Source organism: Carettochelys insculpta, chromosome 1, assembly GCF_033958435.1.
Source record: "Carettochelys insculpta isolate YL-2023 chromosome 1, ASM3395843v1, whole genome shotgun sequence".
In the NCBI taxonomy this organism is placed as follows: domain Eukaryota; kingdom Metazoa; phylum Chordata; order Testudines; family Carettochelyidae; genus Carettochelys; species Carettochelys insculpta.
Genome location: NC_134137.1, coordinates 217,784,647 through 217,803,408, shown reverse-complemented (window position 1 = coordinate 217,803,408; position 18,762 = coordinate 217,784,647). Strand labels below are relative to the sequence as shown.

At 41.6% G+C, this 18,762-nt stretch overlaps 1 protein-coding gene across 2 annotated transcripts; it reads left to right on the top strand.

Moving 5' to 3' along the window:
* Positions 1-436: 436 nt before the first annotated feature.
* On the top strand, positions 437-18,667 carry PCNP (PEST proteolytic signal containing nuclear protein). Of its 2 annotated transcripts, none has more exons than XM_074999141.1 (5): positions 437-566; positions 7,565-7,733; positions 9,854-9,928; positions 12,186-12,241; positions 14,599-18,667. In XM_074999141.1, the coding sequence occupies exons 1-5, from the start codon at positions 478-480 to the stop codon at positions 14,720-14,722; spliced, it is 513 nt and encodes a 170-aa protein (XP_074855242.1). In that variant the 5' UTR covers positions 437-477; the 3' UTR covers positions 14,723-18,667. The 2 variants fall into 2 exon arrangements, with proteins under 2 accessions (XP_074855242.1, XP_074855231.1); XM_074999130.1 differs by having other exon boundaries at positions 472-566; positions 7,513-7,733; positions 14,599-16,728.
* Positions 18,668-18,762: the final 95 nt, after the last annotated feature.

Here is an 18,762-nt window from a genome sequence, read left to right as displayed (position 1 = left end):
TCTATGTACTTGATTTGTCCATTTTTATTACAATTTTTGGGGGACTTCTGTACTTATAAATGCCAGTTTGTCCTGGAAATGTAGATCTGAAGAAGTGGGTCTGTCCCACAAAAGCTCATCACCGAATAAATCGTTAATCTTTAAAGTGCTACATTTCTGCTGTTACTAGCTGGAGGGAGATGAAGGACATTTCTTTAACACTGGCCCTTTAACTGTCCAAGCCAGGTGGCCCCCTGATTGGTCAGGCGGCAGCCGTTCCTCGACCAATTACGCAGCGGATGATTGCCATCTTTGCTCTGTCGCGTCGCCGCGCGTGTCGGAAGTCAGCTCCTCCTGAGTCGCGGCACAACTGGCTGTCGAAGCGTAAGCGCCGGAGCCCTGAGTCACGTGACTCGCTGACCGCTTCCGCCTGGGGCGCGCCGCGCCCGGGGAGGCGCCTTGGTGAAGGAGCGGAAGGACTAAAGGAGGCTAGCGCGCATGCTTGGAGACCGGGGGGAGGCGGCGGGGGAAAATGGCGGACAGCAAAGCGGGAGCGGAGAAGGCGAAGCAGCCGCAGGCGGACGGAGGTGAACACGCAGCACCGTTCGCCCCATCCTAACCCCATTCCCGCGTGGGAGGCTCCCGGGGGGGGGGCGGGGGAGCCCTCGAGGCGCGCTCTGCCGTGTTCAGCGCCCGGCCCGGGGCCGAGTCTGAGGGCGGCCCGCGGGTGATTGGCCCCGCGATGCGAGTCGTGAACCCGCCCTGGTTGGCGGGTGTGCCCACGTCCCTTGCCCCAGCGAAGGGGGCGCGCGGGGCTGGGCGGCTCTTGGGCTGCTGCTGCAGCAGCAGCAGCGTGGGGGTGGCACCTGGGCTGGCCGGGAGCGACCCGGGACCGTCGGGCTGCGGAGGGACACCAGGGGATGGGGCCATCCTTCTTGGGTGCGGCAGGGCCGCTGCAGTACCTGCTGGAGATCCTGTCCTCAGTGCATGTGGTACACGCGTCTTTGAAAGCATGTCTTGTGGCGTAGCCCTTTGGTTTTATTTTGCTGCTTGGATCCCAGGAAAGATGGCAGTGCAGTCATTAACCCTGTGTGGTCTGCTTTTCGTGGGTTGCACACGGCAGTTAAAATATATTTAAAGTCAGTGCTGCTGTTGCTTCATTGGGAAGAGCTGTTCAGTGCGGATCTTGCTTGGGTGAATACTGTAGGGTTGGGTTTAGCTTTAGCTTTGTCACGGGATGTCAGTTTTTGTCACATTTCCTGGTTTTTGTTTTTTTTAAGTTTGTTTAGGAGATTAAGTTGCATGAACAAGTACCTATCATTTTTAACCAAATTGCCCAATGAACTTCCCTACTGTACATTTTGAGGAATTTGTATTGTAATTTCAAATGATCCGTCATCCCTCTACCTCTTAAGACTCAGATCATTTTTAAAAATAAGTTATAAGGCACCTCCTCAGTTGTTGGTAAATTATCATTTTCTTTACACACCCCTTCAGATATTATACTCTTTTTGTAGCAATTTATAAGATTTATGTAAAGTGAAAATCAGATTAATTTTATTTTAGTCTGATAGTAACATCTACTGGCATGTCATTTTTGCAGTTGGGTTAGAAAGGTACATGTTCGTCCCTCCCCAGTATTCCATCTTGTAATATTGGTATCTTTGCCAAGCGAATGGCTTCCTCTTTTTGGTTTAAACAAAACTCATTAGAGCTTCAGAGGGGGCCACTCTTTGGCAATAAAGAGAAGGCCTTAAACCAATTAGAACAGGTTCTACAACTGAGAATAAATTCAGATAGGCACATAAATAGTATGCTTTTAGTTTTTTATACAGATTGCTATAAGCACACACACTTTTGGTTTTGTTTGTTTTTGGTACTCCTTAAATCTCAGTGTTTTAGGAGACAGTACATTAGATTTTATTAATTCAGTGACTGAATAGTTTTGCAGACATGCAATCTTCAGTGGGCCACACATATCCTGTGATGTTAGAACATTATTTTAATTATAAGTGGAAGGTTGGTAAAGACTCTGGAGCTATTCTGTATTCTTTGTGTGAAGAGTTGAAGATTTCACCTGAGTACTGGAGCCTTCTAAAATTAACATAGGTGGAAAATGCTTTTATACTGATATGACTCGTAATAATCTTACGCTGGGGTTGGGAACTCTCAGCTTTTCCCTGAGGCAAGTGCTCTATCCAGTAGGCAATGCAGCAACTTGTGAAGACATAAAATTAGCATTATTGCCAGTTCTGTTTACCAGATATCAGGGTAGATAGCTTTTATGGTAACTTCAATTAAATCAAAGACTGACTGTGCTTAGAGTGTGCTTAATTTTAGAGCAAGCCCCTTTGAACTCACTGGTACTTCTGTTGTGCTTTTTTTTTTTTTAAAAGAAAAATGTGGAATGTGGTTCTCTTTGAAAAGTTGAATTATGCTGAAGTAAAATAGGGAATAGACTTATGTATGTTTTTGTGGCCCTAATGGTTCCAGAATAAGGGGCATGTATTTAATATAAAATGAGAAAATGTCACACAGCGGCAACTGACAACTCTGGATTTCTCATACTGCAACTTTCTGTGTTACATTGTTTCAGTGATTGATCAAGCAATAAGGATTAGCTTGAAACTAAACTTTTTTTTTTCTAGCAACATCTAACCTGACAACTTTGGGAATTTACTTGTCAAATCACACCTCTACTAAAAGGCATATAGAGTCAGAATAAAGCATTGCAAAGTGAATCATTCAAGTTACTAGTCAGTTGAACCACTCAGCCATATTCGCATCGTTTTCTTCCAAAAAGCATTTTTCCTTATGCTGTTTTATTCTTGCAGCTAGGTCCTGCGTTATCTTCTTGACACGTTTTTCTTTTTTTACCCAGGGAGCACATTTCTTCACAATATTCCCAGATAGGGTCTCTTTTATGCCCAGAAGTCGTGGCAGTTGTTTTTTGTTTTTTTTTTCTTGTGGGAAGAATATAGGAAGCTGTGTAATGTCTTCCCTTTTTCTTTCCTGTCCACTCCACTGTTCCTTTCTTTGCTGCTTCTGTACTTCCGTACATATTCTCTGTCTTAAGACAGTGTCTTATCTAACTGCTCTTTTGTGCTTGGCCCAGGTGTACCATCACATAAGCACAAAACAAAAACAAGCCCATGCAGCTTGTGCCTGTCTTTGCACATATTATTGTCTATTTTGCTGAAAAACAGAAATGGAAGGCCCAGAACCTTGAAGAAGCAAGAGCTGATGGTTGGGTTGGACAGATTTAGAGCTGTTGATTCATTTTTGTGAGACTTCAAGTGTATGTGTGGTGTGCTAGTCATGAGCTTTAATTATAAGTGTTATTTTTAAATGAGAAAATTTGTACTTTATTTAAAAAAAAATCGAAAACGATTTTTTTATCCAGCCTGTCATATGCACAACCTACATAGAAAAGGATGAAAACCGCTCATTTATATGTCCCTGTTGACTTGCGAGTGAGTAATTCTTCTAACTAGTTATGACCTGTAAGAGCACAGGTCTGAGCAGTTATCAAAATAGCTGTGATGCTTGTGGGAGGTAGGAAAAAAACTGCAGTATAATCTGGCTGATATTAGAAAGCAGCAAAACCTAAATGCACTCTGAGATTTAGAGAAAAAGACTAAAAAACCCACTTAAGAGCAGGTGTTAAACCTGTATCCAGACGAGTTTTTCAATGAGAAAAATTAGCTTCTGTATTTTTCTTGTTACCTACAGAAATGTAGTATTTGAAGGAAATTTCCACTGTGCTGCTTTAAACATTTTGCGGCTCTTCATGTAGTGGAGTTTCTTTAGGGAAACTCTTGTTGCTAGCAGTCTACCACTAGTCCTAAATGTAGCTAATAGAAGTAGCTTTCACACTATGTCAACAGGCTGAAGAGCTTCACACTACCTCAACAGTCTTCTGATAACTTGATATCAAGTTATGTTAAAAGTAAAGAGTATGAAGAGACTCATCTCCTCTTTATATGTAGTGTTTAGACTTCAGCTTTTGGTTATCAGTATTCCAGGTTAGCTATTAATTTAATGGTTTTTAAAGGTAACAATTTAGTTCAATAAAAGCAAATATCTAATTTTGGCAAAGCCTCCTTTTTGCTCTTTCTGAATGAATCTGATAATCTTCCTTGTTTAATAAATAAATAAATAAATAAATAAATAAAAATCATATTCCAGAAGGGCAGAACTGATACATTTCATGAAACATTACTTCTAGGCCTTCTTCCATAGATGCACTATATCTCCTTATAGTGCTTGGAGTCCTAGAAATTTAGCCTTAAAATACATACGTTAGCATTTTGTAGCTTATTAGGAATGTGCTCAGAGAGCCTTACAAAGAGAAGATATCCAAAATTCAATATATCTGGGCTTTTAAAAAAAGAAATGTTAATTTCTTAAATATAATCTTGCTCAACTCAAAGTGTCTGGAGAATGCAAAATACAAAGAATGAGGGTGATAAAAGCTAGTGATTATCAGAAAGGGAAGGGCGAGAAAGAAAATAGGAGAATATGGCGGATACACAAAGAGGGAGATGTCCACAGTTTCAGAACAGAAACAAAGCTTTAAGCCTATATATATTGTCTTATTTGTCAGTTACCTGAAATGTTACAAATGAGCACTTGCGAAAGGTCTCGTGAAATGGTTGATATTCAGGTTCATTTGTAAGTTCCTTGTCTGTGAAAATTCTGTACTGTTTTGTGAACAAATTCAGAGGAAACTAATCAGTCTTGGCTAAACTTCCAATACAGGTAGCTTCTGGTTAATCTTGAAATATTAATAAAACTATAATTCAACCTAAGCCAATTCTGGCCAATCAGAGCAGTGGCATAAAGCCTCTGGGCAGCACTGCTGTTCCCTACCCCATTTCCCTGTCCGGAGAACAGCAGCGAGTGGTAGCGGCACTGCAGGGAGCCACTTCCTGCCCCCCTGTGCCTCCCCTTCTGGCGGAGCATATGGGTAAGATCCGGCCCCAGCTTGTCTGATCTGGCCCAAGAGGCTTGGGATTCAACACCCTTTACCCACAGTGGGCCGAATTCTGGGAAAGGGAGCCCTGATGCTTGGGGTCCACATGTAGGCAAGCCAAAATTCTGGCTGTGGTTCCTCACCCCTGATCTATTGGCAATATAGCATATTCCAATGGCAGTTTTGCTTTTCTGCTTGAAACATTTTTGCCTAATATAGGGTGCTCTATCTCAAGCTACCGTTTTCTAAAATTAGGAATGAAAACTTTGGTTGATTATATGAAAGACTAGTTTGGATGTAGGGTTGCTTTAAGGCTCATTTAGAAAAATTGTCCTGTAATAGTCTTCAGAAATCTCAGCTGGAATACACCAGCATTAGAAGTACCAAACATTGATGTCAAGTAATTTTTTTCAAGTGTTCTTCCTCTGGATTCTGTCTCCCTTATCTGTAAATTTATCCTGTCTTTTCGCTCCTGCCCTCATCTGTGTCACTTTTATTTCTCTCTTCCTAGGTCAAGTTGGAGAGCAGCAGAGGCTAATGTCACTTATGCATAGTGAACCTAATTAGCGTTGAGTTCTTAGTCAAGTTCACTGTCTGATATGCTCTCAAGGGTAAATGATTGATCTAAGTTGGATGTGTCTTGTGGTTTTTGGTTTTGCCTGCTGAAACAGTGAGCTAAGCATATAGTTTGTTGCCTGGAGAGCAAAAATAGACAAACAGTTTGTATGACCTGGCAAATATGGCTGGAAACTTATACGTAGATGGGGGATGAAGATGGGCAGAGAGGACACCACGCATCAGCTCTTAGGAAAGCTAGTAGGGCGGTATTGTGGAGGTATCGTGTGTAGGGACTGAAGATGAATGCCATTTAAAGACTTGTTTCGTGCTAAACTAGAATGTTGCATTTCCTTTTGTAGATTGCCCTGTTTCCTTATTTCTTCTCATTCTCCAGATGTTTTTCTTTCCCCTAAGTCTACAGTCTTTATAATCATACGCAGTTTTGAGCTGCTGTTTTTTCCACATGGTTGCTAACGGTTGCTAGTGAGCAGTATAAGGCAGTCTCTTTGCTCAGGATATGAATTTGATGTCTCCATGGTGTTCCTGTGCCCTGGTTTCTCTTGTAGCAAGGGACCTAGTTCAGTCCAAAGTTAGTGTTCTAAGGCCAGTAGTATAATCTCACTTCTTTTCTGTTCATTCTCCATCAGTTTCTCTCTTTGTCTTGCAGCAGTAAAAGAACAGGCTCTGCTTTGTGTGTACTGCTTCCTGAGCTCCAGGAGCATAATCTGGTGATGATTTTTTTTCACTTGGTGCAGCTGAGGGAGCTTTTACGAGCACAGATATGTGATGTCAGTGTTTGTCTGCATGAATCAGGAAGAGGGCATTTCTCATCACTTTGTGCAAACTCAGGGAAGATGACCACTTTGCTTCAGTTAGCTCTTCTGGTGCTAATTGCCCCCATAGTCTGAAGAGGGGATCTTTGTTATAAGTCCAGGTTATGTTCCTAAATAATATAAATGACAAATAATAGTGAAATGACTTATAAAGGGGAATTAATATCCATAAGGAATAATGTAGTCTCCATGCAATGCACAAAGTGTACACGTGTGATACATATAATGTACCTATAACCCCCAAAAACAATAAATAGAAGTATAATAGAAATAAATAAATAGAAAAATGAGAGATGGGAAAAATTGAAAAAGATAAGCCAGCTCCGTACTGGCTCCCCACCTGTCCCTGCAGTTCCCCACCAGGCCCCTGGCTATCTGCCAGCTGCCCCCTGACTCCCGCCAGCTCCTTGCAGCTCCCCACTGGTCTCCCATTACTTCAGGGCTCACTTCCAGGACCCCTGCACTACAGCGCCTTCCACATGGCCACGACAAACGTCCACTATGTTCTTGGCTTTTGTCTCTCATCCCCTAAACAACATAAGAGCAGATCAGTGCAACTTGCAGTGAATCTGCTTTCCTGAATTAACGATTTAAAAACGACTTACAGCAAAGTGACTTATAACGAGGACCCCGTACCTGTTAGTTGTGTTGAACTGAGGGCTGTGGACAAGCAGTGACTATAAATTAGGTTGAAGCTACCAGTCTCAACTACTTGTATGGTCTTAATGATCAGCTAGAGGAACCTATAGACTGACATGGGCGTTTTTTAATGTAAATAAGTCTAATGCATTATCTAATCTTAAATTGTGTGCACTATGTTTAAAACTGGAACGCCAAATGTGAAACGTTAAATTGTGCAACCTAGGCTATTGAAGACTTTATAAAATGAAATGCAACTCTCTCCATATATTTAGTCACATATATTAATAGTCAGCTGAAGCTTTGTTTTTTCATACTTCTGTGTGTACAAAGATTTTTTTATACTGTATTAGTTAAGTGTTTGCAGTTTCTTGCACTGTTTCTCTCTATGTGCTGCATGTGCAGCAGTGGAAGAGACTGCTGGCACTCTAAGTACCCTACCAATAACAATGCTTTATGAGGTTGCTGTGCCCAACAGTCTGCTCAGTAAAAGTAGCTCATCTTGGTAAGTTGTTTCGACTTCACCAGGACCTGAAGAAGAGGCAGAAAAACCTGTGAAAACTAAGACTGTTTCTTCCAGTAATGGAGGGGAAAGTTCGAGTCGCAGCGCAGAGAAACGGGTAGCTGATGAAGAAGCTGAAGATTTCACCACAAAGCCCGCTCCTGCCAAAATGTCCAAGTTTGGATTTGCCATAGGCAGTCAGACAACAAAGAAAGCATCTGCAATATCCATCAAACTTGGAGCAAATGTAAGTTGTTTGAGTATTTTGACTTATTTTGAAGTAAAACATAAGACCTAGCGAGTATTCTATTCCTGAGGCACTGACTTGGAGAAAAAAACTAATGAAATGTAATATGGATTGGTTAAGTATATATTGATATGGGGGAAGTGTTGTTATGCCTATCCTTATGTTCTAGTAAGTATTTGAAGGGTACAACACCAAGGAGAGTTGTGTATAATTGGCTGAGAAAGCAAGAGAAGTGGGACAAAATTAACCATAAATTGTCCTTGCATGCTCTTGTTATCTGAGCCTAGAATAGCTTCTGGTGGGGAGTGCTAGAAAACTCACATTCTTAGGACACTTCTGACTACTACACTGGACAAAGCACTATGTCTTGCACTGGCACATGTGGGTGGGCTAGTAATTCTTTGTGTTCTTTAACTTCCAAGGTATTATTTTTGCATTGGAAAAATATCTTTCACCTTTACTTCTTCCTTCAGAAGGCCAGTTAGTTTAATTAAATAAAGCTGTCAAAGAGGATTTGTATAAAAGTTATTGGTACGTAGTCACTGCTGAGATCAGTATCTGCAGAATGTGTAGGAAGAGGGGCTTATTGCCAGACTGCGTTTCCACGAGTTTTTAATCTTTCCTCTGTTGTCCAGGTCAGATTTGATAATGCCTGCATGTTTATATGGATGAATTAAATTGAAGCAGTTTCTAGTTATCAGTCAGATGGATTTACCCATTGACTAACCTGCTTCATTGTTCACTATTCTGGGACGGGCAAGCATCTGCTTGTTTACTTAATGTAATTTTATACAGTTCTTAGATACCTTAGGGAAATGTGCATTATAGGCTCAGCTCAGCGTCTATTCCTGAAGACCTCTGTAATGTCTGCATTGTGCAAACCAACAGAAGGTAAAAAGATTGCTCAGTGGGATGTTTTTCCAAGGCATTTTACTTTTAAAAAAAAAAAAATTAGAACATGTACAATAAGGTTAACTCAGTCCTTGAAAAGTAGACACAGATGACTTTTGAGCCGCTAGCAAGTTCAAGTGAATTGTAGCATTTCTAGCTCGTTAATTTTAGTGTCTGTGTTTACTAAATCTTACAACTAGTTTTGGATCCAAATGTGGTGCAGTTGATCCCTGGCCTCTGCTAGTGGTTTGTGCTGATAGCTCTGGGGAAGGTGAAGTTCTTTCCAAGTAGGATAATGCATAAATGCGAAGGCATCTACACACTGAACCTAATCTTGTACCTCCCCCAATATCTGCTTCTGTTTGTGACCACAGAGTGTAAATGAATGCATAATATCACCATCAGACTACAGAAGTGAGCATGCACTAGAGCAGGATATTACTGTGTAAATCAGTTATTACCAGCATATTAAACTTTTTCATCTTATTTTCCTTTGGTGTCATTTTGATTCCTCTTGCATTATATGCCCTACTTTAGCTCAGATTTTGATGGCTTGATATGCTATGGATACGGGAAATTGTCTGTTGGGCAGTGTAGTAATCTTTTTGTTTAAAATTTGACTTTTGTCAACCAAGACCCCCATGTGAAAGTCTGGTGCTGCATTCTGCTTCTGAATTGAATTCTAAACAGCAATTGATTGTTCAGTCAAGAAAAAATATTAAGAACTATTAAAGTGCAGAAAAACAAACATATACCACCTCCCAGGGTCAACAGATGAAATACTCCAGTGTGGCCTTGGGAATAAAGAACAGATGTGGATGTGACCAGAGTGGGTGTTTTTACAGAGTTGCCAAAAAGCTGCTCAGATTCTGATGTAATTTCCCAGCTCAGGCACCAGTGGCCCTATGCTCCTGCAATGTGCATGCTTACAAGAAACTAATATTTGCTTGAAGGGAATTTGTGAAACCTAGGAGGATTGGGCTAGTTCATCAGAAAACATCTTGCCCACATGATTAGATGTTCCCATGACCTACTACTGGAAAACTGTTTTGACTTCTACTTTAGCCAGTTAGAAATCAACTTATGTACAATTTTTAAAAACATTCTTCAATTTCAGTGAAGATGTTTGAATGAATTCCATTTTTAAAATGTCTTTTGAATGGTTAAATGGATCCTAATCAAGTAAGCAGACTTGTATCATTTCATTTGATATGTTTTCAATCTTTCAGAAACCGAAAGAGCCTGCTCCCACCCTTGCTCCAAAAACTCTTTCTGTAGCAGCAGTTTTCAATGAAGATGATGATGTAAGTAAATACCACCTGAAGACTTCATTCACTAAAGAGGGAATAAGTAGTGCTGATTAGAGTTACGGTGTGAGTTAGGTGCTCTGTGAGCTTCTCCACAAAAATGCCAGTGTACTAGAATTTAAAACATTATTCTTCGTAACTGCGTGTTACTATTATATGGGTGTGATGATTGCTTTGTCATGTTAGGCATGTTTGCAGTGTCCCTATAAACAAAATTCAACCTTTAGATTTAATAATGGAATTTATGGTTGAATTTTTCTCTTTATTATTACAGATAAATACAAGCTGTATGCTTAAGGGAAACACTGGATCAGATTTAAGTGTGTTGAATTTGCAAATTAATTTCAATTCATATATCTCCGTTTGTAATCTTGTGGTAAAACCCTTTTCTAGAAGAATGGCTACTTTTAAATTGATTATTGAATGTCCTAGGAGGTAAAAATGGTTTCCCTATAGGTTTATGTGTGGTGGAATTCATTTGCAAATTTGACACATTCAAATTAGGCCTTAACAGAGATCTCAATTATCTTATGCAATACAAGGGCAGGAACAGCACACATCATACATAACTTAGGCTAGGTCTGTACTACTGCTGAAGATCAACCCGGTCAGGGTCAGTCTTCAGGGGGTTTGGTTTGGTTTTGCACATGCAGAGTTCACCTCAGAACTCCTCAAGGAAGGTCCATGGGAGAAACAGTCCCATTGACCTTCCTTGTAAACAGACATTAAAATCGACCAATGAAGTTGATTTTTGGCTATGCAATTAGTATAGCTGAAATTGCGTGTCCATGGTTCACTGCTATATCTAGTGTAGACATAGTCTTAATGTGCATTGTTTGTTGGTCCTACTAGTGACTGGTAGCACCTTTTTTTTTTTTTTTTCCTCTTTACTTCCTTTCCCCCCTCCTCCCCTGAGCTGTATAAACCCCGGATTCTAATTGTCACTTCTAGTCCAATAATCTGAGGAAGTGGGTCATCCATTTGAAGACCAGCAGCAGTCAAAAAAGCAAAGTGTTGGGAATCATTAATAAAGGGATAGAAAAAGACAGAATATTTGGCTCTTTATAAATCTCTGGTATGCCCACATCTTGAATACTGAATGCAAGTCTGGTCACCCCCATCTCCAAAGTGATACTGGAATTGGAAAAAGCTCAGAAAAGGAAACAAAAATTATTAGGGTTATGAAATGGCTTCTTTATGAGGAGTGATTTATCAAAGTGGATCTTTTCAGCTTGGAAAAGATGACTTGGCGGTGGGGGAGATATGATAGAGGTCTATCATCAAAATGATGAGTGGTATGGAGAAAGAAAATAAGTGTGTTATGACAAGGAATAAATAACAAGATCTAGGGGGCCACCAAGTGAAATTAAGAGGTAGTAGGCTTAAAACAAACTAATGGAAGTATTTTTGCACCAAACAGTAGATTATGTGAACGTCAAGGCTATAACTATGTTAAGCCTACAGAGGGGACCTTACTAAATGTTAAAAGGTTAAGAGAGAGCTGCTGGGGGATTACACGATGGTATTAGGACATGCTGATGTGCCCAGCAAATTTGCCATCAAGGACAAATGGTGTAAGGTGATCAACTCATGGTGCCAAAATGTAACCACTGGTTTGTACGGAGTTGTACTGCATATTTGCTGGCATTTTACTGAATCTGAGCATCAGTGTTCCCTACAGTATTAATGTATTTATCACAGGTAGTTTTCTTTACTCTTCATGGCTTTACAGACTGAACACACTCTGGCTATGTCTACACTAGTACCGTCTATTGACAGAGTTGTGTCAATAGAAACTCTGTTGGCAAAGTGCATGTACACACAAAAGCAGATCGACGGAGCAGCCAGACTGCTCAGTCCTCTGACAGAATGGCTGACTGGAAGCTCTGCAAACAGGCTGCCTGGTGAACTGGAAGCCCTCTCTTTCAACAGAAGTGTCTACACTGCACTTCTGTTGACAGAACTCTATTGACAGAAGCATTATTCCTCGCATTTTCAAGGGATAACACACTGTCAAGACAAATACAGAGTTCTGTCAAGACCCTGTCCACAGAACACTGTGTGTGGACGCTCCCTGAGTTATGTCAATTGAAGGCCGCCCCGTCTGTCGACAAAACTCTCTAGTGTAGACACAGCCTGTGTACTTTAACACATCTTACTTTCCAGAGGAAGGTCGCGCCACTTTGTCTCTGAACATTAAACATGTTTTTCTTCTCTGTTGATAACCTAATATTCATGTTCTCTCTGTAACTAGAGTGAACCAGAAGAAATGCCTCCAGAAGCAAAGATGCGCATGAAGAATATCGGAAGGTAAATCATCTTTAACCTCATTATTCCAAAGGAGGTGGTGGTGGGAGAGGAGATGGTTATGTAGGGAAGGATGGACTTTCTGCAACTCAGATTGTCTTGCCAATGGTCCAGAAATGTATGAAGGGTGAACAGGATAGCGTAACTTCACTGTAATTTTCTTCCGAAAAGAGACGTTACAAACTGGAATTTCTCACATTTCACCCATGGCTAAAAGCAGGACTGCAGATGTGCATCAATTTAAATGCCCTTTTAGTTTTGCCAGAATGGAATGAGAGAGGTCCTACTTCTTCCTCACTTAGGATGGAAATTTAGGTGCAGCTTCTGGATGTTACTAGAACAAGAAGCAAATATCTGTGCTTCCTGTTTTTTTTACTTTTGAACTCATTTTTCCCGGTCCTAAATTGTCTGGTTTTACCCTTCACAGTACAGTAAGTCCCTAGTTTACCTGGATCTGAGTTACATGGATCCATAGAGGTCTCGGAGTACGCGAATCCAGAGTACACAACTGCACTCTTACGCAGCTGACCCCTGATTCATACAGTAATCACCCACTTTACACAGTATCACCTTGCACAAACATTGTTTTAACATGAGTTTCACACAATGTGAGGTGGCTGGGCTCTCAGCCTGCCTGGCTTCCTGCAGCAGCAGGCAGCTAAGCAGGCTAAGAGCCCCATTTCCCTGCTTCCCAGAGCAGTGCCGCTTGACAGCGGCACCAGTTCAACCCCGTTTAACCTTCCCCGCTGTCTCAATACCTCCAACTCCCCTGCCTCTGTGGCCCCAGCTCGCCTCCCTGCCCGACCCCCGCACCCTAGCTCATCTCCTCCAGTAAGGAGCTCTAGCCACATGCCTGGGACTCCCTTCCAACACCCACGGGCCTACCTCCAACCGCCATGGCCCAGCCCCCACGGACCTGGATCCAAACTCATGTGGCTGGCTCAGTGCACACAGGGCTCCAAACCTCCCACCCCAGTGCACCCCCATTCAGCCCCTCCCCCCTATGGCTGCAGCTCACCTCCCCCCGACCCCAGCATGTGGGGCTGCAGCTGTCAGCCACCCGGGGCAGCATGCACAGCGACTCTTAACCCCCCTGCCAGCTCAACCCACCCCTGCCCCAGTTCACCCCATTCAGTCCTTCCTCTGCCCAGCTCAAAGCTTCCCCCCCCCCAGCACATGCTGGGCTGCCAGCACACATGGGGGCTCCAGCTGTTAGCCGGTGCAGGAGGCTCTCCCCCCTCCAGCTAACCCCCCCCCCCCAGTGGCCCCAGCTCATACCCCCTGGAACACAGGGCTCCGGCTTCAACCTGCGCCCAGGGGTCTAACTCCAGCCTCCCTACCCACCACCCCTGTGGCCCCAGCTCCAACCCCCATCCCAACCACATGCCCACCCACACCCTCCTGCAGCCCTAATCCACCCCAGGCTTAACCCCCCTGCTCCCTCCCAGGGCTCCAGCGCCCGCCCCGCCCCCCAAGCCTTCCCCGATTTAGTGGTTTTCAATTTACATTGTGACCTTCAGAATGAATTAACAGTGTAAGTTGGGGACTTACTGAATGTATTCCCACCTGGGGTAGTCTGTACATGACTTGAACTCTTTTCACATGGAGAAAGGGGTTTGTGTTGAACCTGAGGGTTTTTTTTCAGATATAGCCTCATAAGAATTAGTTTGGTATGCTATAGTTAAGACTCCTGCATAACACATTTTCTGCTTATAGGGAGGAGTTAAGTAACTCTTAGAATAATATGCGTTTATAATGTTTTGTTAGACTTGTGTATTTTTCTGCCTACAGCAACTTTGAGAGTGAGTGAGGGCCAAGTTAGGCTTCAGTATAAATATTAGGGACGACTTGAGTTGCACCTTCAGATGAGGACTGAGTTTGAGATTCAGACTTCTAAAGTGGTTTAACATTATTTAAGGATGTTTGAGGTGTACTATTGAAAAATGCATAATTGACAGGCCTGGATCCTGTGTGTGTGTGGTTTTTTGTTTTTTGTTTTAAATTCATCCTTAGGTGACAACCCCCCACTCCCCCATATTTCACAGTGTAGCTTATACCTCCCTGTACCTTTTCCTCCCTGGTTTGGTGTGTCAGGCTGCTTTTGGAGGGGTCAGTTCTGGGTACAGCTCACAACATTGCTACTTGTGGTGACTGACATCTTTACACTGGAAACCAAACTGAGAGCTAAACTAATTTCTTGTAAGCCCCTGAAAAGTGATTCCATCACTTGTAATTTTTCGTCATGCCTGGTACACGGTGGATGTGAAATAGCAAAGTAAAGCTGAAAAACTCAAGTCTCATATCCAGTTCTCCTTACTAGTTGTTTTATTAACTAATGTCCACATCTAACTTTCTTTCAGAGATACACCAACCTCAGCAGGACCAAATTCTTTCAACAAAGGAAAACATGGGTTTTCTGATAACCAGAAGCTATGGGAACGGAACATAAAATCTCATCTTGGAAATGTCCCTGAGGATGACTAAACATCTGTTGAGATTTGGGCAATGGGGGAGGGCTGGGTGTGATATTAAAGGAACAGTTTCCTTTTTTAAGAATGTTCTGAGACTTACTTCTGGAGCCACTTTTTCTAAGGATTGAGTGGAACAATAACTGAGTTTGAAATTAGAGGTAATTTATGTTTTGTATACAGATTTCAAAGCATTTGCTAATTTTGTAGTTCTGTGTGATTAGTTCCAAAAGGTTACAAATAAAGAAAGAAATTGGAAGTGTTACTTCTTAAATTTTTTGGGGTCATGGCAACTAAAACACTAAGATGGACAAAAAAGGTTACTGTCTCTTTAATCAGGTTAATGTTGGATGTTACTGTGCTCTGGCTTCTAGCCCCCTCTTATAGCAGATTGAACATGAGGATCCTGTGGATCACTGCTGTAGAGAGGGAGCAGGGCCTTGTGCTGGAAGTGTTACTGAATTGCTAATTTCAACATAAATATAGTCAGTAGAAATCTTAACAGCCCAAGTTCCCCTCTGGTCACTTTTTTGTTCTTCACAAAGTGGGGATGGTGTTGCTCTGAGTGGCTATGGTAGCTTTAGCGCTAAGCTTCCTTTGAAAAACTTTATATAAAGTGTGTGATAGTCTGTGGTCTAGACAGCTCATCCGAAGGAAGGGGTCTTAACCATATACTAAATATGGTCTCTAAAAATATTTACTATAAAGGTAAATCAGTATTTCCAGTGTGCTCCTCCATCAGTAGTATAAGTAGTTTTGTTAGTATTTCCTTGTGAATTAAATGACCAAGCCCATACTAAAGTGATTATATTGAAAAGCCACCACCAAAAAGATGAAATACGTAATGTATTTAAACGTTATTTGGTTTAAATATCTTCCTTTATTATGCCTAAAAGTAATGTAAGCCACACCAAAAATTCAGTAACAATGTTTGTACTTCTAAGTGTAAGAAGCACGTCCATTATTTTGACATTTCTGAATATTCTAAATTCTAAAATGTTGGTGGCTTCGAAGAACATCGAGTTTAAAATATATTTTGTTGCCTTCATTACTGATATTTAATAGTTCTAACAAATTTCACTTCACTAGATAGAATTAAGTTATTGCACCTGCTGTGAGCAATGACATTTATGAGCTTCATTGTCAGGATCTCACATACTACTTCAGTGCTCTAATATTAGGTTTTCAAACATGGTGGGGGTTGTCTAAATTGTTTAAACTATTTTCATTTAGATTTCAATACCTGAAACCATTTGTCTTTAAAAAAAAAAAACAAAAAAAAAATCTAAATACATGTATTGTTGGAGCCTAAATACCTGATAGTGTCTGCTAGTAGTCATCCTTCAAGTTTGCAATTGCTGGTAAACTTAGCTATTCTTCAGTATTCGTAAACAGAATCCACCTTAACTGCTTTTCCCCTCAATTGCTTTCCATATGCTCACGCTGAGTGTAGCTGGAGGAGACACTAAAGTGCATCTTTATAGGTTGTTAGAAAAGCACTGACCACTTAGACTCTTGAGTTTGTAAATTCTAAAATTTTTGTATTGTGTAGTCTTTCATTTGACATCTGATGCAATTGAATACATGTATCTTATTTTCTTTAAGCTTTGTTATAAATGTAACATAAAAAGTATACTTTTTCATAGCAAAAATTGTTTTATAAAAGTGTTTGAAGGCTGACTGTAAGGACTTCAAAAAAAAAAAAGAAAAAAAAAAAGCTTCCAAACTTCTCTTGCCTTCTACCCCTCATTGAAGTTAGGGACAAACTTGTTAACTGAAATGGAGACAAGGGGATGCTTAAATTGCACCCAGCTACTTTATCCTCTGAATAGATTTAGTTCAGTTCTACTTGTCTAGAATAATTCTCCTGCTCATGCAATGTAAACGTGCATAGAGTTGCTACATTTTTGATGATTACTTTTTGATCTGACTGGGTTAGCCTATATTTGGGGTCTTGTGTGTTGTCTTGAGAGAGTGACAGGTTTGTGTTTTTTGGGTGGTGGGGAGGGGGGCAGGAGAGGGGCTTGGGCTGGTACAATGCTATTCATGTACAAAGAATGTATATAAAATCCTGTTTCTCAGAACATGGGAAGCAAGACTCTTTGTTGATCGTTGGAAGCCTCTTTCCAGTTACACTTTATCCAAAAGCTTTTCTTCAGCACAGTTCTGCTTATCTCTGAACTTCCTTCTGCTCCTTCCTCAATTCCCACCTTCTCATTTCTCTTCACCTGTCCCTCAAACTCTTGGCATGCATAGCTCAGATTCTTACCTGGTCTGCCTTGTGGCTTACACTTAAACAAAAATGTTGCTTGTGTCCCCATTAGCGAAAGCATTGCACCATAGGCATGACTTGAGCATAGAGGATTATGATTTAGCCTTTGGGTAATAGCTCTAACTAGGAGTCCTAAAAAAAAAGCAAGGTGGTGTGTACTTCACAAGGCAAACATAACTGTACCTACTAGGATTTTCTTGTCCCTTCATACAAATGTCCCCAAATCCTTCTCTTCATGGCAGAAGTTTCTCTCCCCCAACTTGCCCTATTCTTCCTACAGGTTGCACCTCTGAAAACTGGCACTCTGGTCCAGCCATGAATGCCCCCTGGCCCAGAAGCCTAAGTGCAGAGGGGCAGAGTACCATGGCAACTCTGCAGTGTGGTGGGGTAGGAAGTGGCTGCCCAGTGGTGGTATGGGGCCAAGGTTCTGCAGCTGGGCAAGTAGTTCATCAAGTGCAGGGGCGGCTGGGATATAGCAGGGAGGGCTTAGGAGCCAGTGGCTAGGACCTCCCCTTGTCCAACAAAGTCATGTTTGGGATGTGTTGGGTCCTAACCAGCGTGGGACAAGCTTTACTGTGCTATGCTACCTCTCTGTGAAACTAACCTTTCTTGTTTTGCGATAATAGGAAGAGACAACTCTAAAGAGAGGGCTACATCCCACTGCTTTGTCTGACAGTTCGGGGCCCTTAGAGCAATCCATGAGGGGAGTGCTAGATTCAGAGAGATTTTCATTTCACAGGCAAGGCAAACCATGACATTTAATATTTTAAAGCAAACTGAAATTTACCAAAATGGACCATGAATTTGCTAGGCCCCAAGCCCTTCACTTCCCTAAGAACATAAGAATGGCCATACTGGGTCAGACCAAAGGTCCATCCAGCCCAGTATCCTGTCTGCTGACAGTGGCCAATGCCAGGTGCCCCAGAGAAGGAGAACAGAAGACAATGATCAAGTGATTTATCTCCTGCCCTTGTACTGAAGGCTAGGGCACCATGCTTTACCCCTGGCTAATAGCCATTTATGGACCTAACCTACAAAAATTTATTGAGCTCTTTTTTAAACCCAAAAAGAGTCCTGGCCTTCACAGCCTCCTCTGGCAAGGAGTTCCACAGGTTGACTGTGCGCTGTTAGTTTTGAACCTAGTACCCATCAATTTCATTTGGTGTCCCCTAGTTCTTGTATTATGGGAAAAAGTAAATAATTTTTCTATATTCACTTTCTCCACACCATTTATGATTTTATATACCTCTATCATACTGCCCCTCAATCACCTCTTTTCCAGACTGAAAAGTCCCAGTCTCTCTAGCCTCTCCCCATATGGGACCCATTCCCAAACCCCAATCATCTTAGTCACCCTTTTCTGAACCTTTTCTAATGCCAATATATCTTTTTTGAGGTGAGGAGACCATGTCTGCATGCAGTACTCAAGATGTGGGCATACCATAGTTTTATATAGGGGAAGTATGATATCTTTTGTCATCTTATCTATCCCTTTTTTAATAATTACTAACATCCTATTTGCTTTACTAACTGCCGCTGCACACTGCGTGGATGTCTTCAGAGAACTATCCACTATAACTCCAAGATCCCTTTCCTGATCTGTCGTAGTTAAATTTGACCCCATCATGATGTATGTGTAATTTGGGTTCTTTTTCCCAATGTGCATTACCTTACACTTACCCACATTAAATTTCATTTGCCATTTTGCTGCCCAATCACTCAGTTTGCTGAGATCTTTTTGTAGTTCTTCACAATCCTTTTTGGTTTTGACTGTCCTGAACAAC

Bases quoted from the DNA above. Each gene is read 5' to 3' on its own strand.
- PCNP (XM_074999130.1), top strand. From the start codon at position 512: ATGGCGGACAGCAAAGCGGGAGCGGAGAAGGCGAAGCAGCCGCAGGCG. The intron at 7,734-9,853 runs GTAAGTTGTTTG...TCAATCTTTCAG, and splicing joins CCATCAAACTTGGAGCAAAT to AAACCGAAAGAGCCTGCTCC. The intron at 9,929-12,185 runs GTAAGTAAATAC...CTCTGTAACTAG, and splicing joins TTTTCAATGAAGATGATGAT to AGTGAACCAGAAGAAATGCC.